This window comes from Haliotis cracherodii, unplaced genomic scaffold, assembly GCF_022045235.1.
Source record: "Haliotis cracherodii isolate W230 unplaced genomic scaffold, xgHalCrac1.p SCAF_3, whole genome shotgun sequence".
Taxonomy (NCBI): Eukaryota; Metazoa; Mollusca; class Gastropoda; order Lepetellida; family Haliotidae; genus Haliotis; species Haliotis cracherodii.
In genome coordinates, this window is record NW_027266286.1 from 42,104,746 (window position 1) to 42,131,546 (window position 26,801).

At 38.1% G+C, this 26,801-nt stretch overlaps 2 protein-coding genes across 2 annotated transcripts; both read right to left on the reverse strand.

The window, feature by feature from the left end:
* Positions 1 to 1,826: 1,826 nt before the first annotated feature.
* LOC139475071 (beta-porphyranase A-like) lies at positions 1,827 to 5,287 on the reverse strand. The gene is made up of 3 exons (XM_071258301.1): positions 5,012 to 5,287; positions 4,178 to 4,316; positions 1,827 to 3,319 (listed from the first exon to the last, which is right to left on the reverse strand). The coding sequence occupies exons 1-3, from the start codon at positions 5,285 to 5,287 to the stop codon at positions 1,827 to 1,829; spliced, it is 1,908 nt and encodes a 635-aa protein (XP_071114402.1).
* A 7,460-nt stretch (positions 5,288 to 12,747) lies between these two features.
* On the reverse strand, positions 12,748 to 15,826 carry LOC139474439 (beta-porphyranase A-like). The gene is made up of 3 exons (XM_071257459.1): positions 15,504 to 15,826; positions 14,856 to 14,994; positions 12,748 to 14,270 (listed from the first exon to the last, which is right to left on the reverse strand). Exons 1-3 carry the CDS (start codon positions 15,741 to 15,743, stop codon positions 12,778 to 12,780), a joined length of 1,872 nt encoding a protein of 623 aa, XP_071113560.1. The 5' UTR covers positions 15,744 to 15,826; the 3' UTR covers positions 12,748 to 12,777.
* Positions 15,827 to 26,801: the final 10,975 nt, after the last annotated feature.

Genomic DNA, 26,801 nt, shown 5'->3' on the forward strand with positions numbered 1-26,801 from the left:
TTTGTGGACTCACTAATGGAAATTCTAGGTCTTCAGTTTTTATGCAGACAATAAGTGATTGTCAAATGTGACTTTTAGTAAGTGGTTGTGATTGTGTGAAACTGACTACACACCAAAGTGGGCGGTATTGCCTTGGCACTACTTTACAATTTCTCATGACATGTTTCTCCCATGGTTTTTCAGTGTTATTGTAGACTAAACGGGAAAGAACTACTTTGTTGTTACCCATCCTTTGATGGATGCTTTGCCAATATCTACGTGTAAAACATGAATGTTTATTTTACCTCATGGTTTATTCTCCCTGCAGTGTTTCATTGTACGAGAAACAAATCCGAGTCATCGTTTGTTTCTTATATGAGATATCACCATTACTTAATTATGTTGATAAAATGTACAAACTTTAAAATTATGTACCCAAATTGTTATAAGGATGACTCTCTGAATAGAATCGAACCTTCGGAAATGTCGGACAAGTCCTTTTTACGAACATATAGGTTAAGTGTGGTATATTATTCCAGATATTTCCAAATGTTCTTTCTGCACCTTGTCTTCTAATACCGATTGTTATATCTCCCCCACTTTTCGATGCGATCGGTCGGCCACTGAGATTATCTGCGTATCCCAGCTGCATCTATGGGGATTAACTTACTAGACACTTTCCTCTCAAAAACAACGTCGTTCGATATATGACGTCATCAAGTTGTGAGGGAATATTCAAATCTCCAGATATGACGTCACGATAGAGCAATGTTTTATCATGAAATAAACCACACTTCGTTCTTCATTTTTCTTTGCGATGTATATAAATACATAAATATATATTCATTTGAACTTAAAATGAAATGCTATCATTATTCAGAAACTTCTGACATAAATGACAAAACCATCACTGGCGGTAAGGTTAGGTGAAATGGGATTTAACGTTCAGCCACTGGGGAATCAAAATTATTAATAAGTATTTTGTGTAGTACGATTTATCAGACCTATTTCAAATAAATAACAATAATTTGAAACCATTGAATATAATTACAGTTCTCTAGCTGATATATGTTCATCATAAATTGATGTACCACTTCGTTTATCTCGGAGTTTTTATCTAGCTATGATAATTGCAAGCATCATCACGTCATCATTAACAATGTGCTAGGAGAAAATAGGTGCAAAATTAAAGTTATCGTCCCATGTTCTACTTTAGAACTAACTATAGCCGTATATGTTACGAAGGCATCATGTGTTCATTATCTGTCATGTGAGACGTGTCAAACTGCTCACGATCAGTATCTGGTTCTAACTCTAAAAGATAGGACCGCCTCCGTGGTATAGTGGTAGAGTGTCTGTCCGGAGAGAGGAAGGTCAAGGGTTCGATCCCCAGCCGCGTCATACCAAAAGACGTTAAAAGATGGTACTTGTTGTTAACCTGTCTGGCGCTCGGCATTAAAGGGCTAAAACAAGGACTGGTCGTCTCGGAGTCAGTATACTGTGTCTGAGTTGGGTATTCATGTTAAACTGCGGCATAGTACATTGTAACTCAGTGTGCTAGCACTATAAATCGGCATCAGTCCGGACTAGTACAAGCAGCCATACACACACACGTGCATGCACGTCGCTATATAAGTGCAATAATCTTGAACGCGACGTTAAACCAAATTTCACCTCACCTAAAAGATAGGTATCAGCACTGAAAAATAATAGTCGTCACACAAGAGGTTAATAGGTCACAAGTTTAAATACACCTGCAACTGTGTACTTTAGAAACAAAACAAAAATACAAAAAACGTCATCACACATTATATTTAATCAAATTAAAATTATGTGTTTTTGTGTTATTATTTAATGTCAGATGGGACAAGCTTGGCTGTGACAAGGGCTACCGAAGTCACATATCCTTTCGATTCCTTGTTGGAGAAGTTAACCTGGACCGTGATAGAAGTGGTGTTCAACAAGGTGGAAGGGACGACAAACTCCCAAACATCCATGTACGTATGGATGTCACTGTTCTGCCTGTCTGAGTCATACAACTTGAAGAAAGAATCTAGAGTTTGGCTGTTGAGGGTAACAGATTTCAGATCATTTGTTTCAGTAGTGGGCCAGCTGGTCGAAACTCGCACAATTGCGCTGTGAATCTCGACAACCGGTAGAGATATGCTTGTAACAGCGATGCTGTCCTTGATAGGTATAATGACATCAGTTCCGTAGTATGTAGTTTCATTGAGAGTGACTTTAGGTAGTTGGCCTGAGTGGGTCTTGAATGTGAAGCGACATGTAGCTTCTGGAGGAAGTTCAACCATTCCTTGGGTCTTCCCGATGTCAAAGGGTCTGTTGAAGGTGATAATTGGATTCCAGTTGTCCTCGATTGTGATGCATGTAGCTTCTCCGGTGGTTGGTGTGATCCAGTCATCTTGAAAAACTAGCTTGACGGTCTGTGACTGTTGAGAATAACTGTGTAGGAGAATGACCGTTTCATTATTCAAGGGACTGGACATTGCCAGCGGCGACACAGTTCGTTCCTGCCCGTTAGATTGACTGGAGGTTCTGATAAAGGAGTACTCTGATGTGAAATTGTACCAAAATTCGAAGACGTCGTCAATCCGTGTGGGTTTTCCTTGAAGAGTAAAAAGTGACCAGTTAAGACTTTCATGTTCTGGGGATTGTTCATTAGACAAGAGAAACACCACTCCTCGGTCAACGTATTCTCTGAGGCCTATTTGGGTGAATCGGTGTGCATTGGCGTTGTATATTGTTGAAAAATCAACTATACCCGATGGAGCAGTTGAGCTGATTCCTTTTACTCCACCGCGGCCATATTCACTGATAATGAGGGGGATAATTTCCCCCTTCTTTCTATGGACATAGCTTTCAATGAGGTCGACAAATGCTACCAAACGTGCTTCATTATTACCAGTAAATCTGTGAGATTTCCCCGAAACAACAAGTGAGTTGTATGAATGAAAGGAAAATACATCTAAATGGTCTAAAGCAATGTCCATAAACTGTACTAGTTTGGGCCAGAACGAAAAGTCGTTCCTATCTATGTCTGTATTATATCCTGTAATTGTCGGGCCAGCCACCTTGATGTTAAATCTGGCATGGAGTTTCTCGGCAACTGCTTTGTGGTAAATGCCGACAGTGGTGCTGAAATTCAAGATCTGCCAATCAGCCTCTGGCTCATTGATGACCTCAAAGTATGGCGGGATCTGACCTTGGGTGTAGTCGTACACTCCTTGCACCATCAACATCATGAACTCAGCAGCAGCATCGACGTTATTAGGGAAATGACCTTCATGTTCTGACTGGTTCATCCAGTTTGGCCAGTTATGAGCTAAAAACATAAATAAACAACGTATGGATATACTGATACAATGATGCTCACTTTTTTTTAAAAATATGCACAAACATTTCAGAAAGATGGTTCTCATTTTAAGATGTAGTGTGTCTCTGTTCTTAAAATTTACGAAAATAGATAAGTCAAATAATTACAATAAATATCGTGAATTATGTGATTAAATTGCTTTTAGTCCCAATAAATTCATCTTAAATGTAAATATACATCTAATATTATTGGTATAATTACATTGAGTACCAATCACTGGCATTTTCATGTTGTTTTGGTATGTCTGCTTATTGCAGTTGGGCACAGCTTACCAAGGAGCTTATTGCTCTGCTATTCGTTTTGCAGGGTCATGTTTCTTACACGCGCCAGTATTCTGTGGTCATTGATTTAATTAATAGATTCTCTTGGGTTATGATCTTTCGTTTGACAGCCCCATACAGGTTTTCATCAATGTTTGTTGTTTGTTAGTTGTTTAAAGCCGCACTCACCAATATTCCAGCTACATGACAGCGGTCTGTAAATAATCGAGTCTAGACCAGACGATCCAGTGATTGACATCATGAGCATCGATCTATGCAAATGGTAAACGACGACATGCATCAACCAAGTCAGCGAGCCTGGCCATCCGTTCCCTTTCGTCGCCTCTTGTGACAAACATAGGGGCCTTTTATGGCAAGCATTGGTTGCTGAACACCTATTCTACCCCAGATCTTCACGGGTCTTTTCGTCAATGTAAACACCAATTATCATTCGTTGTACATCAGTATGAATGCCTCTAAAACCTGGGTTAGTTTGATTTTATTGCCAGTAAGTATTACCAATTGTGTGCTTTCCGGATACACTTACATCTTGTCACCATGATCATTTCGTTCTTGTAACCACTGTTAATGTTAGCAAGGTACTTGGAGAATAGTTCCTGCTGTTTGGTGACGTTCTTGAGATAGTTGGGGTCAGGGTAGCCACTATGGTTTGGGTCCTCTGGCCACTGCAAGTAATATTGGTAGGTATAATAATCATATATTTCTCCATGTTTTATATTTGTGATTACGTGTCACGGAGTCAGGCCTACCAATGAAAACTCACAGACAGCAACAAAACGATACAACAATACATATCTATAATATTGGCGCTGTTTGTTGTACATTTACTCGCTGTCAGCTTCCGTTTTGTTCTGCGCAAGCTTTGTGTGGAAGGCTGCGGTCTGTGTGTTTCAGTGCTGACGTTTGCATGTTTTCGGCAGCGTGCTCTCAGATTTTTTTTGTTGTTTCTTAGTTTCGTTCTCATCGTTTTTTGTTGCCGATTCCTTGTGTATTGTATGTATATGCCTTTAGGCGCAGTCTGTCAGCTTTCTTTGGTAGGCCGGGGATTATTCAATGAAATGACATGTATGGCATTATTAATATCAATAATCTAATCGTACGAAAAATGTTCCAAAGAGTCTCAGTTGTTTCATTGTCACAAACAATATACGCATACACATTTTAATTATCACTCTCGAAGAATGTAATTCAAACAACATTAGTACATTACACGTTCCTGTAATATAACCAGACATGATCAGAGCCCATCTTGCAATTATTGTCTATCCAAATTACAAAGAGAAAAAAAATCTCATTCAGTCTCTAGTTTTAAACGGGAGATCATCGTTAACAGATTATCGGATATGAAAGAAAGTCTCACATCTTGAAAGAGATTATCATTTAAATCTCTGTTCATCCAGCGTCCGCTGTCAGTCCGAATGCTCCGACAACTTGGAATCAGGAATTCCTGTTCCAGACCATTGTGCTTGCTCCATCTATCCGGCTCATAGCGAACATTACCTCCCTTTGCCAGCCACTGGGGGTAGATCGTCACAGTCGTGTTGCTAAATACAACGCCTGTTGACAGGCTCAAAATGAAAAGAACCAGTCTCAATTTCATTTTCCCTGACATGTAGTATTTCCCGACAAAGGGCATAACTAGTGTAGAGGAGAGTGACAGTGCTGTATAGCTTTAGGTTCACTGGTGATATGTTATCGTTGACCTCAATACAGCTGCTCTATAAATGTTTGACAATGATGATAAAAACAAGGTTTACGTTTTTTTAGGCTTGTCGATCGTCTAGGTCTCGAGGTTAACTCAGCGGTGCGCTTCAAAAGATTATGTGGAGACCGAACCAATCCAGTTCACTGAACTAAAAGGTCACTTCATCGATTCAGATACACTTAAGTGCCATAGAATTAACAACAATTAGAATCTGTCGAGCTGCTTGTTTTATGAAAATACGCACGCGAATTCTTTTTGTTAACACCAAAAACTGATTGTGAGATGTTTTATATTTCCGAAACAAATTCTAAACGATTCAAATTCAAACATTAATCATTGTAGGAGCGTTAAATCTTTGTATATAATAGTATGATAATAACATAAATAGCTTATTATTCAGCTCTCAAAACAATTACTTGACGATATAAACAGTGCAGAAACAAAACTAATATAATGGGGGCACGGGTGGCCCAGTCGTCTAAGGTGCCGCGATTCGCTGTGCAGAGTTGCGTCCCTTGGGCACGACAGAAACCTATGATTGTGGGTTCGAATCCCGGTTCGCCACGATTATGTTTCTAGGTTTGTCAGCACCATACCCGTGCTCGTAGGTTTCACCGAAGTGGTAAACGTCTGAAACCTGCATCACTTCGGGCTTTCCTCCCACATTAAGCTGACACGCCGTGATATAACTGGAATACTGGAAAAGCGCCGTAAAACCCAACTCACTCACTCACTCACTCTAGCCCTACCAGTACCAATATTTCTCCCCACAGCACCATGTGCCGCCTTTGTGACGGATACACACAGTTCACTTAAACTGCAGACCAACCGAGAACCGGCCGACCAAGGATACCACACCTGCACAGGATCGCTACATTCGACTGTTCCACATAAGTCATCGCAATGCCATAGCTACGGAGACTGCAGATTGCAGAAATGTATCACTCTGTTCCGAAATTTGAGAAGTGTACAAGAACCAGGTTATATGTGACGGCTTACAAATGGGTAGAAACACGAAATCTCCGAAATTCCAATTGGTGTCGCAGTCAAAACTTGCCAGTCGCACGCATCTTAAAGAGGACATTAAGAGGTTAAAGAAGACAGATGATAGATTGTTGTTCGATTGATTAACTGACTGCGAGAAATCTCATTCTTCAGTATTTATGCAGAACATATCATGATGATTTCGAGTTGCGTCCCTTGGGCACTCCAGAAACCTATGATTGTGTGTTCGAATCCCGAATTCCAGATAACTGGAATATTGTTAAAAGCGGTGTTAAACCCAACTCACTCACTCACTCATGATCAAATCAGACTGAAACTTTTAATAAGTATCTGGTATTGTTTACAACAATTGATTACACATAAGAGTGAGCTGCGGTGCCTTGGCACTGTTTCCTAACATGTCTCTCATGGTATTTCAGCGAATAACCAGAATTCATATCATGTTATAATTGTATATTAAACAGGGAAGAGCGACTTTGTAATCAAACCTCTTATCAATTAGTAAGTATTTAAGAAGGGTAAAATGTCCTCGGTATCAATCAATCAATCTTTATTTCAAGTACTGAAAAGGCCATAGGCCTATAGTACATATATACATACAGTAGCAATATGGGTGCAATAGGAATTACATATATCGTAACAAAATATCACATCTATAATGCAGAGGATTGCATGATATATATACATTGAAAGATATTTTGTGACTGTTTCATTTCGGGATGACATGAGGATATAAAATTTGTCTATTCTAGGATTCAGATAAAAATATTTATGTATGTATTCTTTTCTGATATTTGCATACAATGGACAGACTAGCAAAAAATGGTATTCATCTTCTATCTCTTGGCAAGTACAATATTTACACAATCTGTTTTCCCTTGGTATCGCTAAATGTCTACCTTTTTCTATTAGAAGGTCATGAGAACCACATCTGAAACGGGATAGTGCTGTTCGGAATTTCTTAACATTTATATCCAAAAGATATTTTTCGGTCAGAATGAATGATTTAAAACAGGTGTAATGCTTTAACTTATTATGTAAGTTTAGTGAAGAGTACCACTTTTGAAAATACATATCTTTTAGCCTTTGTCTTAAATTATATATGAAACGATCTGGTACTGTTACATGTTGCTCTCTCCAAATGTACTCATACCCGCAAGATTGGAGTATCTTTTTGACACCCGAGGCCCAGTTATTTTTACCTCTGCTATCGTAAAGAATCATCATGTTATAGCATTTCTTTGGGAATCTGGTATTTGGCATTTTAAGCAATTTTATCCAATATTTTATTACTTTTATGTAACTGAATATATACTTTGGGTATCTCCAACATTCCCCGTAAACTGTAACATTTGGAGTGTTGGAATTTACTCCTAAAAATCTTGTATACGCAAATAGATGTACCTTCTCTATTGTATCATAGTTCTCTAGGCCCCAAACTTCAGCACCATAGAGTAAAATAGGACTGATCTTAGTGTCGAAAATCTTAGAGAATGTTTCAAAGCTAAAATTTCCAAGAGGTTTTAGGTTTTGTAAAATGCCAATTAAAATCTTTTTGGCTTGTAGTGCGGCTTTGTTTCAATGCAGTGACCAAGTAAGTCGATTTTAAAATGTACCCCCAAATATTTGTCACTTCTTACAACCTCAAGTTTTTCACCTTTGTATAGCCATTTTTCTCGTTTTGATAATTTCCCTCCATTTTTGAAAACTACAACCTATGTCTTATCGATATTGACCTTCAATTTCCATTTGTTACAATAATACTCAAGTTCATTTATTAACTTTTGAAGTCCAGGTACTGTGCTCGAGAACATAACTATATCATCAGCAAAAAGGAGTAGGAAAAGTTTAATAGTTTCTGGATGGAGTTGGATACCCTCGTTACAATTTTCAGATATTTGTATCGAAAGTTCATTTATGAAAAATGAAAACAGGAATGGACTTAGAATACATCCTTGTCTAACCCCAATATTACAGTAGAAGGAATCAGATAAGGTGTTATTGTTTCGAACACAGACCTTCACATTGTGATATATACAACATAGTAATTTACCAATTTTAGTACTGATACCTTGAGATTTGCAAAGGGACCACAACATGTTTCTGTTAATTGAGTCAAACGCCTTAGCAAAATCAACAAATATAGCATATATTTTTTCTCCTTTTCGTGCTAAATATCTCTGTACAAGTGTCTGCAATACAAATACATTATCAATTGTAGAGTATCCATGCCTGAAACCGGCTTGTGCTTCATCTATCTTATTAAAGGAATCTGTCCAAAATACTAAACGTTTGTGTATAATACTGGTAAAAATCTTACTGAAAACACTCAAAAGAGTTATACCCCTATAGTTATTGGTGACATTAGTTGATCCCTGTTTGTGCAAGGGTATTACTATCCCCTGCAGAGTCCACTGTTCTGGAAAATAAGTCTTTTCAAGCATAACGTTAAAAAGGTAGGGGAGGAGAATATCGGACGAATATTTAAAAAATTCAGGAATCAAATTATCTTCACCAGCTGCTTTATTGCTTTTTAAGTTTGCGATGCTTTCTGAAATTTCATTTCTTGTTATAGGTGAATCAAGAATATCTGAAGTTAATTGACAAAAAGAGTTATCAAATACATTCCATTCGTCGATATCAAAACATCTTTCCTCGTTCTCTGTAGAAGTTGAAAACAGATCCCTGAAATAGTTAAACCAATCATCAATTGGAATATTGTTTTGTGTATAACGATTAGTGTTTAGCCCTTTAAGAGTGTCCCAAAATTGTTTAGAATCGCACATACAACGTTCAAGTTTTTCCTGTTTCTCTTTGAAAAAATTCGTTTTCTTTTCTCTGCATACACTATTATATTTATTTCTAATATAATGATACTCATACAATGAGTTATTATCCTTTTTTCTCCTAAAATTGTTTAAATATTTACATCTTTCCTTTTTGAGTAGCTCACATTCACGGTCAAACCACTGTTGACTAGATGTGTTAGAAGTACACACTCTTTTCATGTCGCTTGCTGCCGTGCACAAGGCCTCTGACATGTATCTAACACTTTCGTCTATATTGTGTAACACTTCGTCAACAGCCTTTTCTAATAAAGAGTAGCATTCACTGCTCAACAAGTTATACATAAATTGGTCAGCTTTATCATTGACCCAAACGAATTTGGAAGCCTTCTTATTACCATGAGCTTGCACGGGTTTAGTCTGCACAGAAGTATATAAGCTCGCCATGACAGGAAGATGACAGGATTCCGTGCGTGATACAATGGTGAAATTACAGCATACGTCAAACAACCCAGATGAACAGATTATGTAATCTATGACGCTAGCACCTTGATGGCCAATAAACGTATAGTCTCCAACTTCTGAGTCTGACCCACATCTTCCATTCATGATATGTATATTTAAGATACTGCATAAATTTATCAAACTTTTTCCAAAGTTGTTAAACACATTATCTGCTGACGCTCGTACCATGTTAAAATGGTCGAGTAGAAAACTATACACGGAAGAATTATCATTTTCTAAATATTCAAGAATATCATCTTTAACAAAATCCGGCTCAGTACCTGTGCGTGCATTGAAATCTCCACCTAACATAATATAATAGTTGCCGCAGTGAGAAAGAACATCTAGTAGCTCCTCCTGCAACAATAGCACACCGTTACTACAATCAGGTGATAACGCACTGTACCAGCGTGACGATTCTGGGTGAATATACACACATGAGTACACTCGGTGAGTCCTCGGTATCAAAGAATAGAATTACCAGCAACAATTACAAATCAACGACAACGAAACTAACACTGAGTTAGGTGTATAGCACGATTAACCAGATCTGTATTAAATAATAGCAGCAATTTGAAATAACTGCTTTTACTTACAGTTCCTTAGCTACTTGATGTATTGCTTTCTATAATCATCTAAGAGAATGGATGCAAAGATGTCTTTATTTAGTGCTAACAATTGTCCGACAACATGTTCCTTGTCTAATGGAAACACCCTCGTTACTTCCTATCAATGTCCAAAAGGTAAGAATCAGCACAGAAAAGCAATCAGAATTTCAATGCTCCGTGTCATGCACGAGGATACTAGGACTAGCCTGAGCAGTCACGGGACTGATAAATTGTTGCAATATCCTAGACAGAGCAGTTGAGATAATTCGTGTTACTCCCCCATTCCCATATTCACTGATAACAGGGGGCATAATCCTTCCCGTCTTTCGATGGACACAATTGTCACTCAGGGCGACAAAAACTAGCAGCCGTGCTTCATTTATACTCGTAAAAGGTTGAGATGTTCCCGAAAAAATAAGTGACTTGTACGATTGATGAGAGGAAAACACGTCTTAATAGTGCAGAGCTTAAAGAATGTTCCTCTCTTCCTCTGTGTTATAGCCTATAATTGTACAGCCAGCCGCTTTGATGTTTAATCTGGAAAGGAGTTCCTCAGCAACTGGTTTGCTGTAAAAAGCGACCATGCTTGTAGTAAGAGGTGACTAACGGGATCGGGTGGTCAGGCTCGCTGACCTTGTTGATGCATGTCTCCGCAATCCCATTTGCGTGGTTCGATGCTCATGATGTCAATCACTGGATTGTCTGGTCCAGACTCGATTGTTTACAGACCGCCAACATACAGCTGGAATATTGGTGAGAGTAGCGTTACACAACAAACCAACAAGTCATATAAGTCTTAGATATATATTCCCCGTGTCTGAGATACATGGGGCATCTACCCAAGATTGTCTATCGCCATTAAATTAAACAATAAATCTTTGTATCTTTTCCTTAAATGCAGATCGGTCTCAAAACTTTCATCCCAACACTATCATGCATTAGTGCAAAATCACTGTATGGTGAAAGATGAGTTTATAAACAGATATTGCAAAATACCTACGCGGACTAGAATTAGAATTATGTGACAAGATAAGTTGGGCAACCCCTTACCATCCTGAACATTGCGATTGGTCCACCTGTCACTCTCCTGGAGAACGTTCCTGCGTTCTGCACAATAGACTACAGACAAATATAAGGGAACTAATGAAATGATAGTGGAGGTGTAATGACGATAACTGCAGCCTGACGATAAAGTGCTGTCCATGCATGATGTGAAATTTCATTGTGATAACCTGATGTTGCGATCAGATGCTTCGCCACAGTATTGTAAATGTACACATCAACGATAGCTACTTTCAAATTATAAGTTCCCTTATTTGTTGTTGGTAGTATATAGACAATTTAAATTGTAATGATCCATAGAACTTGATGGTGGCTCCTTATTAAGACCAGACTCGAAAATTTACAGGCCGTCGTCATATAGCTGGAATTTTGCTGAGTGTGGCATTAAACAACAAACAAATAAAGACACCGCTTGACAAAGCCTTACCGTTAATACACGTAGTTGTACATTTCTAGTAACTATTTGTTATTAAAAGTGTTTTCACGTAACAGAGTAGAAACCTCCATACAAGGTCGGCTAAGGAAATGTATATGAAACCACAATACATAGTCGACTATTTGCTGTTTATAGTGCTATGATGTTTTCCTCGAATACGTATGGCGTTAGACAACCCGCTTCGGGTTCATCAAAGATCTGAGATGTCTTAGAACTTAGAATTTACAAAAATCACGATTGTGTCCCGCTAATATAAAATATCGATAACCTGTTGAAACAAGTAAACAAACGTGCCTATACTCCCATAGAGTATAACACAAGATCACCTGTGTCTTCAATACACCTGCTTCAATACAATGTCAGACTTGCCATGCCATGCGTTGGCCAATATTTTTTTTCATCATATTTTCTTATCATGTTTGTCTGACATAAAATCGAACGATGGTCACGTGCGTTTCTTTTGTCCTTGATCCTGGTTAGTGTCTTGCTGGACCAGTTGTCAGATTGCCTTTTTTTCGTCGCGCTTTTTTAAAAGGCAAGGATACTTAAAAAAAATAGCCAACACGTATCTGTCTCTTTTCATAACGAGGAATCAATAATTGGGAATAAAGCTGTTAAAAAGCTGAAAGAGGAACGCTGGTATTTAGGAAATATGTACTGTGTTACAGTCAGCCCATAAAATCGATACCGAGCAGATATTTGTAGTTTGTACAGCCGTGCCATTGATATTCCTACTTTGTTGATCAATGTCCAATAGATAACGTTGCTTTGGTCAAGCCGAGTATTATATGTTCAAAATCATCTCAGAGGAATTAATTGCAGTCGAAAAAATGACCATACGTTCAAACAGGTAAATATTGGCACCATTTAGTGTGTACGATCAGGGCAACACTCGCAATACTGCAAAGATTTCACAACTTGGTCTAATGACATTTTTTTGAAATATAGTAATAATGACATGAGACAAAATGACGCCAACTTGTTTAATTATGTCAATTAATATTGAGAAATGTGTCAAAATTATAATTCTGACGCATAATCAGATGGGACAAGCTTGGCTGTGACAAGCGCAACTGAAGAAACATATCCTGCTGTCATGTTGTTAGAGAAGTGGAACTGTACCAGGTTAGCCCCCGTGACAAAGAGGGAGGTAGGGACAGCAAACTCCCAAACTTCCCAATAGGTGGTGCTGTTAAACTTGTCAGAATCATACAACTTATAGAACGAATCCAGGGGGTGGAGGTTAAAGGTAACATACGATACATTGTTTGTTTCATTGATCGACCAACTGGTTGAAACTCTCAATCTTGCACTGTGGTATTGATCATTTGGTATATTAATGTCAGTCAAAGCGATTTTGTCTTTGATTGGTATAAGAATATCAGCCCCGTAGTATGTGGTTTCGTTGAGAGTGACACTGGGTAGTTGGTCTGAGGGGGTCGTGAATGTCAAGTGACATGTTGCCTCAGGGGGAAGTTCAAACATTCCTTGTGTCTTCTGGATGTTAAAGGGCTCGTTGAAGGTCATGATCGGATACCATTCGTCCTTGATGGTGATGCAAGTAGCTTCTCCCTTGGCTGGTTTCATCCATTCGTCCTTAAAGTCAAGCTTGACTGTTTGCAACTTTTGAGAATAGCTATGTAAGAGAATGACGGTTTCGTTATGCAGGGAACTGGACATTGCTAAGGGAGACACGGTTCGTTCCTGTCCATCATATTGGCTGGTTGTTCTGATAAAGGAATAGTCGGACGAGAACTTGTACCAAAATTCAAAGACGTCGACAATGCGTGTAGCATTTCCTTGAAGAGTGAAAAGTGACCAGTTGAGACTATCATGTCCTGGATATTTTTCATTGGCTGATAGAAACACCACTGCTCTGTCAATGTATTCCCTTAGACTGAGTTGAGTGAATCGGTGGGCATTGCAATGATATATTGTTGAGAAGTCTACTATACCTGATGGAGCAAACTTGTCAATTCCTAACACAATATCGCGGCCATATTCACTGATAACAAGGGGGACGGTCTTTCCTGTTTTCTGAGAGGCATAACTTTCAACCAGGTCGACAAATGCTACCAGACGTGCTTCATTCATTCCAGTGAGATTGTGAGATTTGCCTGTCACGATGAGTGAATTGTACGAATGAAAAGAAAACACGTCCAAATAGTCTGATGTGACGTCCATGAAATATGCCACTTGTTTCCAGTACGAAAAGTCGTTTCTATCTGCTGACCCTGTTTCGCCGTCAAGTGTAGGCCCAGACACTTTGATGTTAAATCTGGCATGGAGTTTCTCCGCAACTAATTTGTGGAAGATGGCAACAGTCGTAAAATTACAGATGTCAAGCTTAGCGTCTGGTTCATTTATGGGCTCGAAGTAGGGTGGGATCTCTCCTTTAGTATAGTCATATACTCCTTGCACCATCAGCACTATGAACTCTGCAGCAGCATCGATGTTGTTGGGGAATTGACCCTCATGTTCGGACTGGTTTATCCAACTTGGCCAGTTATGAGCTTAAACCAATAATATGATGGAACATGAAACTGACATACAAATGAAATTAAAAACATATATGTGCTTTCGATGAGAATATGCTGATTGGTGTTTGATGTGTTGTCTTTGTTCTCAAGGAAAATCAATCTATTTAACATGTATGGTGAAATAGATGAACACTAATTTGCTTTCAGGTACTCGCCTCTAAATATACATTTCTCCACTTTTGACAGGGATTTTTTTAATTTTTCCGTGATATACAAAACTGATTCTCATTATTCGTCAAGGGTATTTTAAAATAAAATGACATAACTGATCAAAAGTTGAATAATATACATCTCAAATATCTGTGCACATCTCCAATAATAATTTGTACATACAAACAACAATGATTATGGAGTGTACATGTGGTTCTTTGTTTTCACTCGCGATGGCCGAACATGCACTCACCTGTCTATCGAACGCGAGTAAAGGTTCCCGAATTAGTCTCTCACATTTTGTTTAAACTCTTTTTGTGATGCAAATCTGAATACACCTAAGTTCTTCCGTCTTAAATATATTTATTTTTCGAGAACATGATGGTGTTTTTTTCAGAACATTCTCACCTTTGGCCACCATGATCATTTCATTCTTATAACCACTGTTGATGTTAGTGAGGTACAGGGAGAACAGTTCCTGCTGTTTGGTGATATTCTTCAAGTAATTGGGGTCAGGGTAGCCAGTACGGTTTGTGTCCTCTGGCCACTGTATAATTGATAAATGAAATTATAATTATGATCCATTAATGTCGTCAGACATGGAACTTTATGGATAACAACTTCTTAATTGTTCGTAACAACGCTCCGAGGCTTCTTCTTGTCCCTTCATCAGTGAAAATTTAATTTTGATATTCCTTTTCTCGAAACACTATTTTAGAGGTTATTGCTGTTTAAATCCGCACTCAGCAATTCTTCAGCTAAATATGGCGCCAGCATGTAAATGATCGAGTATAGACGAGACAATGTAGTCCTTGATATTATGAGGTAAAATCCACACTGCAGTGGTACAATGACACGCTTTCCACCAAGCCACCGAGCCTGATCCCTCTTAAGCTTACGATCAGCTTATGTTGTTGCAGACGTACGCCAACCCAGAACCTCCACGTGCAAGCTCATCAAGTAATAAGTGTTTATCCTAATGATATAAAGACATAAAGCACTGTCTAATATATGAAGAACAAGGACATAAAAATCGAATTGGAAAGAAAATCTCACATCTTGGAAGAGACGATCATTTAGATCTCTGTTCATCCAGCGCCCACTGTCAGTCCGAATGCTCCGACAATTTGCAATAAGGGACTCCTTTTCCAGGCCGTTATGCTTGTTCCACCTGTCACTCTCATAGCGAACTCTACCTCCCTGTGCCAGCCACTGAGGGTAGATCGTCACCGTCGTGTCACTGTTCAAACCACGTATTATCAGGCTCAAAAGGAAATAGACAAGTCTCCATGCCATTGCCACTGGAATGTAATGTGATCTCAGCCTCGTGAAGATTTGAAAAGATGTACTGGGGAGCGAGAGGTTTTATAGTTAGAATTCATGGAAATTATCTCTGACCCTGACACTGCCATTCTATAAATGCGTAAACATGATAAGGAATGGCGCTGTCATGTAGGTGTGGTGTTAGATTTGCTTCAGTAGAACGAGGAGTTGTATGTACTTTCACAGTATCACTGAAACGCCACTTCCTTAGAGGACACTCATTTTTTTCTGTAAGTCAAAACTAATATTTGAAAATATCAATGCAGACGATTTCGTACCTTTAATGATATTCTGAGTGTTTATGAATCACTATCAAATAGTGATGATACCAGGGTTCCTGCCCCAACGGTGGCATCCGTCACAAACATATGCAAAGACAAATCAAATTTTCACCTACAAACACCGGAACACATGTCTACCAAAAAAACATTTTGAAAGCTTTACTGACGCAACAAATGTTATAACCTTGATTAAACAACTTCTGAGAAAGAGTTGTATGATACTCTTTAAAATATTGGTAAAAAAAGAGCATGCTTGATTGTACCTCAAACCTTGGGAAAAGTAGAAACCTGGTGCTGCAGGAATATTGCTCGACATAAAGGGAAAGTTGACTATTGGAAAGTTGAAGTTATCTCTCGTGTCATGCAAACTTGTGGAGAGTCACTCTAAATATGAAACAGATGAAGCAGTCTCTCCAGTCCCTTTTATATCTAGTTCAGGTGGGTAAATCAGTAGAAAAAGGAGTGGCTAATTGATGGTTATTGAACGATATAAGATGATTGACATACCTGACGCTTAAGTGAAACGTGTTGGTCAAATTACCAGGTTTTGATTCTGTCAATCTGTGCAGAAACTGATTCACATCACTGCAAACACGAAAACGTCGTTTTTTCCCGTATATGGTCATTGGACGGAAAAACGACTAAAAATTCATTAAAATTGATTAATTGGTCAGCGTCTAGAAAGTGTCCAGAAAAGGGTCGAGTTTTTCAAGCGTAAAATGGACGGAAAAACGATGCTTTTTGCTCCGCCTTGTACAACTGTTAACGGCCAATCAGATGGCGCTGGTCCCCCGACGCACGTGATGTCCAAGGCTTCCTTTCCGAAGCTTTAGGTTTCGTATTTCTGGCATGCCTTGCTCTAGTATCTGTCGCGCGCAGTGCAGCGAAATTTGCTGATAAGCTAGTTTTAGGATATGTTACATGTTAATGGAATTCAGACACGCGCCAAGAAGTCAAACCAAACAATGTTACTAAGTTTATTGTGGTAACGGCTATGTACAGTTACCCCTTTCGGATAATGGGTTGTGTTTCATTTGGTTATAACAATAACTAATTTTTTAATGTGAAGTTTACAAGATATACGACTTGGGCGCGAGGTCGGTCACATGACGTTCTTCACGTGACTGTATTCTTGAAAAGGCGTAAACACTGACTACTTCCACATTCCTGGGGAAAATACTTGGAATTCCCTGGTACGAATTCAAACAGAAGCGTGGTTGCAAGCCCATTTAAGGATACCCTCGCTGCAACCCATCCCAGAGAGAAAAAACACGAAAATAAATCCAAACTGTCGCAGTGACAATTTACAGAAATCTATGAATTTACCTTAGTATCTATTTGACACATCTTCACAATCACCTTTCAATGATCGGCCAATTGATCAGTGATGCCAAAGGCTTGAAATAGCCACAGGTTAATTAACAACTTCGAAAATATCTCCCGTCCCGTTTATCGTGTCGGCCATTTTGACGTATTGTACTTGATGTAAATGTATTACGACGCTCTGTCATTGTAATTGACTTACTGAGGTAATTCTGTAAACGATCTTCTAATCTAATGAGGATATTGTTTGGAATATATTTCTTGTAAACCTACTAAAACATATGTTCCTCGCTTTGGGGGGAACTATTTTATTCCGGGGTGGCCCATTAAATCTAGCAGTAAGTCAAGGCACCATGCGTGATCTGTTATTTTATGTGTTTAAATTACGATTTGGGGCGTTAATAAAATACACTGACGCAAGTATATACTATTCAAATCAGTTGGATAATTGAATATGCTTTCTTTTACATATTACATAACATCACTGCACAAAATATGAACAGTTGCAGTAACACACTACGGTAATCGCATTAAACATCATTTTCAACTGTACAGTATTTCAGTATTTCAGTTATTGTATCAGACTGATGTGGGATAAAAATCCGAAGTGGTTCAGGTCATCCAATGGGTGTTCGGGAAAAGGTGAGCGTATCCTGCCACACAAGTGGCACCCGTCACAAAACATGCAAGGACAAGTCAATTGTTCACCTGAACAAAGCACGGAAACACACAATGATGCCCGTCCTCAGTTTTACCGAGCATGTAAATTATTTTGTCCGTCAAAAACATGGACGAGTATAAACAATATGTTCATTCACGTAATACATGTCATACATTTGACACAATGTATTGACTCGGAGCATTATTGTTAATCACAGCGTATGCAGTTGAACTCATCACCCATCCCATTATTGATAACCCTTCCTAAAGATCTATGAAATCAGAAGCTGCAACACTCTATCTTTTAACTGGCATGTCAGACTTCTATTTCATTACTCAGTTTTATTTGCACGGATTACTATGGAAGGGACATTGTCTCGTTGTCGCATTGTCGCATTGACGCCTTTACAAAAACAAGCAAAACGTGTCAAAATTAACAAAAGCGCGACAATTTGCCATTTGTCGCATTGTCGCGTGTTCGCATTGTCGCTCTTTGATAATCCTTTTCTTTATTTTACAAAAGGGCGACGATGCCGTAACGCGACATTTTCAAGGTCAAAATATGTCTCGTTGTCGCATTGTCGCCCCATCACAAATGTGTATAAAAGGCGTAAAGTTCAGTTATTGTTACAGTTAGGAAATTCAACCTGATAAATGTACGTCTTGAAATGAAAACACAAGTCCGTCCGCGAGTCCATAACGTTTTATTGTGAGCTCTTCTCTAAAAGTGCTTAGTGTTCAACTCCCAGTTCCAAACACGTAGTACCTCCTCAATAATCCACATACCTCCAGTGCAGTGGTCTTCCGGAAGATCTTACTCTTGACCGTATTAGACAACTGACGAGTGCACGCCTGACCTGTGACCTCGTTGTAACCCTCGTGATGTGTTTGCCGAAGGGAGAGGTGTAGGAAATGTGTGCTCCAGCCCAGCGCAGAGCTCGCGACACACTGTATACTGATGTATACAGTATATTGCAGTTGATATACTGTATACTGCATGTGATACTTATTTGCGGACATGTTACAACTTTCAAGATTCAAGATTCAATTTGCATATATTTCATATACAACAGACCGCCGTCATATATCACTGGAATACTGCTGAGAGCGGCGTTAAAACAAATTGTTTTCATAATGGAGCGCTGCAGTCATTTAAAATAGAACCGTATACATATGTACATGTAGTACCAACTCACTCTATTTGTTTCGAATATTCAGCAGAAAATATATTATTAACCAGGTCTTTGGGAAAAGATATCAAATTTTTATAAGCAGCCACATAGGGATGACAAAGGACCCCTCGCTGATTAGGTTCTTGTTTACTTAAGAGCAGAGTTTGCCATGTTAGATGATATAACCAAAATCCAGGCGCTCCGGCGGGGGGCAAGCTGGTCTTGTTAGTGTATGGTATGAGCTGTGACGTTGACCCAAGAGAATAATGTAAAACATGAGACCAACTCAAGTCTATAATGATTGGGAAAGTCTAGATTTCCACAGCTCTAGCCTGAAATTAAGAATTATTCTATGCTCCATTTTAATTGTATTATTTTCATTTTGTAGACATGGATGGACCAACCAGGAAAGAAATTGATGGAATATTAATATCACATGTTACCACTGATCCAGTTAAATTCATCACACAATAATACATTAGTATTTGACATTACGGCATTTGATTATTAGGGCATGATCATGTACATGTTCACTGTAGTAATGTACACACCAGTCAACTTGATTATAATTTTTATCAAAGTGTAGCGCGGCATCAACGATTACTTTATGATATCCTCACTTGTCATCGATGTATTGACATCGAACAATGGACGGCAATTCGAAATTCTTATGGATAGCTTCAATAGGGACAGCGCCGGTGTCAGTACAATTTTCCTAGTTAAAATAAGTATCTACAAAATATAATCTGAAGCAGACAAGAACAATATTTTTTTTTATTAATGCTTACTTTCATGGATAGAATTAAGGCAATCTAGGCTTGCCAAATCGTTCTAGACTTGAGCTGGATTCCTTTTAAATTTATTCTGTATGGTCTGGGAGACGAACGGGCGTCAGTATCGCATGGAGAACTGGGGCAGCCTTAATCAGTGTAATCGGATATGTTGTGGAGTTTCGGTTTTGGGCTGTTTGCTGAATATATAGAATTGCGAGTTATGTATACTCTGTATTCTTTCGTCATGGTAGCATATATATTTTCTATGTTGCTTTTTGAATTATCCACAAATAATGAGAACTACAATGTAAACCTCTCTCTGGAGATATGCAATAATACTACTGAAGGGCATATCTGAAAAATGGGACTTCTCGACAAATATTTCTTTCTTAAATACTACCCGTTACAGGTATTCTGATCATTATATCATACTTTGTACAGTTTAAAAGTCAAATAATGGCAAATTGTGTATCTTTCTACATTTTGAATTAATTATATTTTCTGAAATAAAACCTTAGCATCAGATAGTGATATACACGAATATGATCTATACTATTATAAATGAATTATCAATTTCGTATTATGAATTAGATAAACAGAAATATGATAGTAAAACAAATTATTTTAATCTATTCTTGTGAGTAGGTAACGAGAGATCTAGGCAACGCACTAACGTAGCCATTTATGAAAAATGAAATATTAAAAGTTTAGGGGTTTGAACATGCACATTGAATGACAGGGAAGAAAGCAACGCAATAATTTAATTATGAATCAAATTATGCTATAAAAATAACAGAATATTTAGAAAATATAAGTTTAATTTCTCATTGTTGGAAGGTGTTTAATAATTATATAGATTTTGTTTGATTGTTTGTTGTTTAACGCCGCACTCAGCAATATACCAGCTCTATGACGGTGGTTCGTAAATAATCCAGTCTGGACCAAACATTTAGTCATTATCATCAAGAGCACCGATCTACGCATTTGGGATACGATGACATGCATCAACCAAGTCAGCGAGCCAAGTCGCCTTCGTAGAAGCATGGGTTGTTGAATGCCTATTCTAACCCGGATCTTCACGGGTATTTTTTTAAATAATAAAGTACAATGAAATTCTTTGTTTTATCCATAATAAGTGTGTATAAGTAGATGGATAATATGTCCATACACGCCAAGTAAATGGTATATGCATTAATTTAAATGCAAATGATTCAATGATGAGTTCTTTCACAAGTCCATATTTCAAGGCATGTATTTGATATTCATAAAAACTCCACAAAAGCTACACAATGGCAACAAAACGGTACCAGCATCACAGATACCAATAATACATGAGATACATATAATTACTTTAAAGTTAAAACATGTATCTAAATAGAAAATTAGAAGGATACACTTCCGACATTTATCGTATTTTGTTTTCGTTTGGAGAGAGAAGTTGTGATTGGTATCTGATGGGTGCAAACAGGTGTTCCCTTCCGCCCAGGCCTTGCGGCAATGCTATAGCCCAAAATGAAACAAGCCTTGTTCAACAGGTTCAGATTCAAAATTCTATCCCACTTGGGCTCCTTTTAAATTTAAATATAATTTCTCGTGTCGATATGTGTCAGAAGAAATGAAATATTACAGCACTGGTGAATAGGTTATATGCGCATGTCAGCGTCGATCCTATAATATCCTTTTTTGCAAAATACATATATACTGATGAATTAAGGTAGTAATACTACGCAAATATATGTCCAGATGCATACATCAGTATCATCTCGTGATCTTAATTCGTGCTTTGAGCCCTTTTTCTACCGGAGATTCTGGGGTGTTACATCACACCAGAAAGTCAGGTCCAAATTTAAGTCATAATTTCATGGTCCGTCTTGTATGTTGGAAACCAATATCGCAATATGGCTAAATATTGCTGAACGTGGTATTAACCCGATTACTCACATAATTATTCCATTTTCTACAGTCATCTACGAACACTATGTTTAAGGAGGTATATCTGTATCATCCAAATGTCCATACATATATGTCCACATTTATATGTATAAAGCAAGTCGTCCTGCACTCTTCCTTAAAAGATAAATGTTAAGCATTTCCTCTGTATGGATTTATATAAGGTAATATCGTTTTAATGTAATGCTGATGCAGTAAACGTACCACAGACCTAATGCTAGAATAACATCTAATTTCTGAAATGAACATATTTTACAGAAAAAAACAGTTGTTTAAACAATACTTATAAAATATAAGAACAAGGAGCCAAGAGCCAAATATTGGGCTGTGTTGGACATATTTGTTTCGGGGTCTTATGACAGACAAACCTGATGCCTTTAAGTATAAAGATAAGTAAGTAAAGATGTTGTACATATTCAAATATGTTCGTGATTAACCCAAATTTGAAAAATATTGAAAGATGAGTGGTAACTATTTATGCCATTATTTCAAATTAGAATGAGAGCACATCAGGAAAGCATGGTACTTTAATATACGTATCTTGTTAACCCAATATTCTTTTTTAAGTAAGAGCAGCATGTATATCGAGAGTATAGGTTTGGTGCGTGACTTATCACACAGTACTTTCAGAAAGTGTGCATATTCTGTTTATCGGCAATAAATTACATAAGACGATTCATACGGGTAAATACGATTTACTTCAGAACTAGTATAGATTATTTAAGGTTAGGGGGAAATGTATGTAATTAACAGAACTTTGGCCGGGTTTGAAGGATTTGGGTCCCGGCTTGGGCTATGTGTTGGACGTGTAGACGGCATTTCCAGGTTTGACGTATCAATGACAAAAATGATATCAGATGCAATTCTCTGCCTTTTCGGGTGAACGATTGGCTTGCCTTTGGATGTGTTTGTGGTGGGTGCAACTAGTGGATCGGAATGAGCTCGCGTTTTTGCGAGCATGCAATGTCATCATTTATTATGATGAATCATGAAACATGCTCCTGATGTTGTCGCAATGGTGCAGTTGGCGCTACTTTAATTTTGGCAAGGGTTTCTCATGATAATGGAAATGCTTATGTCGCTTTTGTTGACCGATAAACATGAAAAGATATAATGTTAGTGTATATGGTCATGTTATTAAGAAACAAACGACGAGTGGGAGTTGTTTATTGTACGATAAACAACGACCGAGACTCGTTTATTTCTATATGAGATATCAACATTACGTACAGCCTCTTTTAGGGTGTTAACTTAGGAAAAAATACACGCTTTACAATATTTACCCGTACTTAAATAATGATGATTCCTTGAATAGAATCCGACAGCAGCCATGCTAGATAAATCCATTTTAGGATTTGAGTTTGGTCCCGCATATTCTCACACTTTTCTCGTCAATCATCTGTACCTTTTCTCCCAATACCGATTGTCATATCACTCTCATTTTCGGATTCTCCAGTAAAATTTATTGGGAACAACTCACTAGACACATACCTCTCAAAAATAAGGTCAAATTTACAAATTTTACTTTTCAAGTTGCGAGTGCATGTTCGAATCTCAATAAATGACGTCATGATAGAACAATGTTTTATCGTGAAATAAATATCGCTTCCTTCTTTGTTCTTTGTGATTTATCGCGTAGCTATCTTATATCATCAAATGCCAATTTCTAATTGCTTTATCATGACGTATCCGTGTCATGTAGCAATAACATACACAAATATCGTTGACTTCGACGTTACAAAATTGTGTCATGAAATATGATTATCCTCTTGTGTGCAATATTTCTGGTTGATAAATCTAACATATTCTTACTTTAAGAATAGCGACTATACATTATTATATATCCCTTATCAGGTCTCTGTAACATTTGCAAAATGATACAAATATAAAAATACAACTGAACCTAAATGTAATGTTTTAATATCCTTACGTTGCTGAGTGCAGCATTTAACAATAAACAAACAAAACATAATATCTTTAAGAATTATGTTAACAATTCCGATGCTAAAAATAATCCCACAATCTCCATACCTCTTTCTCTCTATGAAAACATAATAACTTTTTTTTAATAATCTGAAGGAATAATAATGGCAATACTATCATAATTATCATCATTATTTATGTTACTTATCCTCAAGTGAAGTAGTCCTCCACACTATACATTTAGTGAAGAAGCCCATGAACATATGAACTATGTAACATACATTCATGGAAATTAGATGAACAGTTGAAGTTAGCAAATGATATTATTCGGTCGAACGTCTATCAGCCATCTATTCTATTCATGAAGAACATTTCACGTGGGACCAACAGAGGGAATTATGACTATTGACTTGCTAATTATTTTTTATATTCATGCCAGCTCAAACGATCTATTGGCTTGATTTATTGTTATGGTATCCACAAAATAAGTAGAATCCGATTTTTTCCGTTTTTGTTCAAATAAAACTGAATAATAATTGCTGTTTACATATCAAAGTTTGCCAAATTGTTACAAAATGTTTGCCCACAGCAAGGCTACGTATCCCCAACATATTGTGCTAGGCACAGTATCACTGGACTGAGGGAGGGCGGTATTCCTCCTTGTGGGTCACCTGCTTGGCAATATGGGACAGGAAAACTGCAGGGGGTGAGGGCAGTTAAGTTGATGGTACAGACAGATAAGAGAGATCATTTTACAAATGTGAAACCTCAGTCCACAAAGGAAGAGGCGAAAGCTGAAACTTGGTGAGGTTTACAGAACAAATGCAGTTATTTCTAGTTTCTTACTGACTCTCGAAGATACATTTAATAAAACAATTAATGTGTGTGTGTGTGTGCGTGTGTGTGTGTGTGTGTGTGTGTGTGTGTGTGTGTGTGTGTGTGTGTGTGTGTGTGTGTGTGTGTGTGTGTGTGTGTGTGTGTGTGTGTGTGTGTGTGTGTGTCTGTGTGTGTGTGTGTGTGTGTGAGTGAGGCAGAAGAAGAATTGTACACCATAAAAATGGCTACGTATGTAGTTGGGGTAGATATGTTGAATGCCCGGCCAGTATGACCTTTGAGTCACTACGGTTGTAGTCATTAAAATGCGTAAAACAGTATTTGAGTGAAAGAAAACACTATAAGTGAGTGAAACAAAAGACCTCAGTACAGGCACACCCAGTCCCCCAACCCCAAGTCTGCATGAATCAATACTCATACCTGCCACATCCTCAACCACTTAACTTACTCACACAATCATCTGACAACATGTTCGCCAACCCTCGTATCACAACGCATGCACGCATGCACGCACGCACACACACACACACACACACACACTCACACATCAGATTCTTCTTTCCCCACCACTATGTCTACGTCAGCCATCATGGATCCATGCGCATGCTTTCATACATAATCCATCCTCCCACCATTCCCCAACATCCATCGAACTATAACTATATCCGCCCTCATGTATCGGTATTCGTGCTTTCATACATACATACACCCCCCTACCATTCCCCTACATCCATCGCAGTATAACTATGACTATAACCGCCTTCGTGCATCTGCACTTCTGTTCACATTGCATTGCATATGCATCGAATTACACGTTTAAAATATCGTAAATATTTTACATGTACATATTATATATCAGCAAACAGAGATTATTATAACGCAATAGATTTCATCCGTCAAAACATCACAGAAAGAGGGGCAGCCTGGAATTTTACAATGGCATCTGAATGCACTAAGACGTTCAACTGGTCAGGAGGTGAGAGTTGCCGAAGATTACGGTAAACTTCAGTTACAGATCTCCATTACGAATATCTAAAGTATGAATAAAGATCACAGCTTGCTATGACGTACTTCATGCCTGCAGAATTAGCAATGTCCTTAGCTCTAAATTGTATGTCTAAATGCTTATGTAGACAAAGACCCAAATGTATATAGGCATGACCATATTATATTCTACGCAAATATCACGACATTTAAAAACAAAGCTAGATTGAGTCTTTGAAGGGCATTAAGAACTGATACACACAAGGAAAAATATTTATGGATGTCAACGGAGGAACACTGCGTTTCGGAATATATACTTTCTCCTTCATCAGGTGCATATTATTAAATGCTATGAGGCAGAGAACATATATTTGTACCTGTAAGAACAATAAAAGTAAAAAGATAGCAAAGAATGGAACGCAACAAGGGAAGCCAACAGATAACTGGCATGGCGCTGATTACCCCGCCTCCCGTTTGCCCATTGTCCATTTCCCATTACCAATCATTCATAAGTTAAGTTTTGGCTTTAATTTGTCCATTGATAATCAACCATCAACGTCTATTATCTCCACCCTAAAAATATGTAGTTTACTGAGAAGGTGGTATCCAAATATAATGTGTGTTACTGTTGACCACTTTCTTAAAGGCATTGTTGGTTCAAAGCTTTCGGTCATAGAAGCCGTGCCATTTTTCTGTTGTCAGAGGAGTACAGAAAGTATACGTCATCTGGACTAACATTTTTGGTTCGGTGGCTGGGTTAGATCGCCAACTTTGTGTTCTGGCGATTGGCTGCCTCACTCACAGTGTGTGTTCAAATCCCGGACAGGGCCCAAGAAAGTACGAGAATCTGTACTTTACTCAGAAAGTGTTATCCCAATTATAACATTTGTTGTCAAGAAAACACAATAAATGTATATTCGGCTTTGGATGGGTAATGATATCACAGACATATACGGATATTGATGATGACTTGGAGGAGCTTCGTAACGCACGTCTTCTCAATTCAGGGATTGGTAAATCCAAATATGTGTGTGCGCATGCGTGCGTGCGTGCGTGCGTGCGTGCGTAAATGTGGGCCTGTTGGATGTTACATAAAACATTCATCTTGAGCGGGATGGTAGTTCGAGTTGG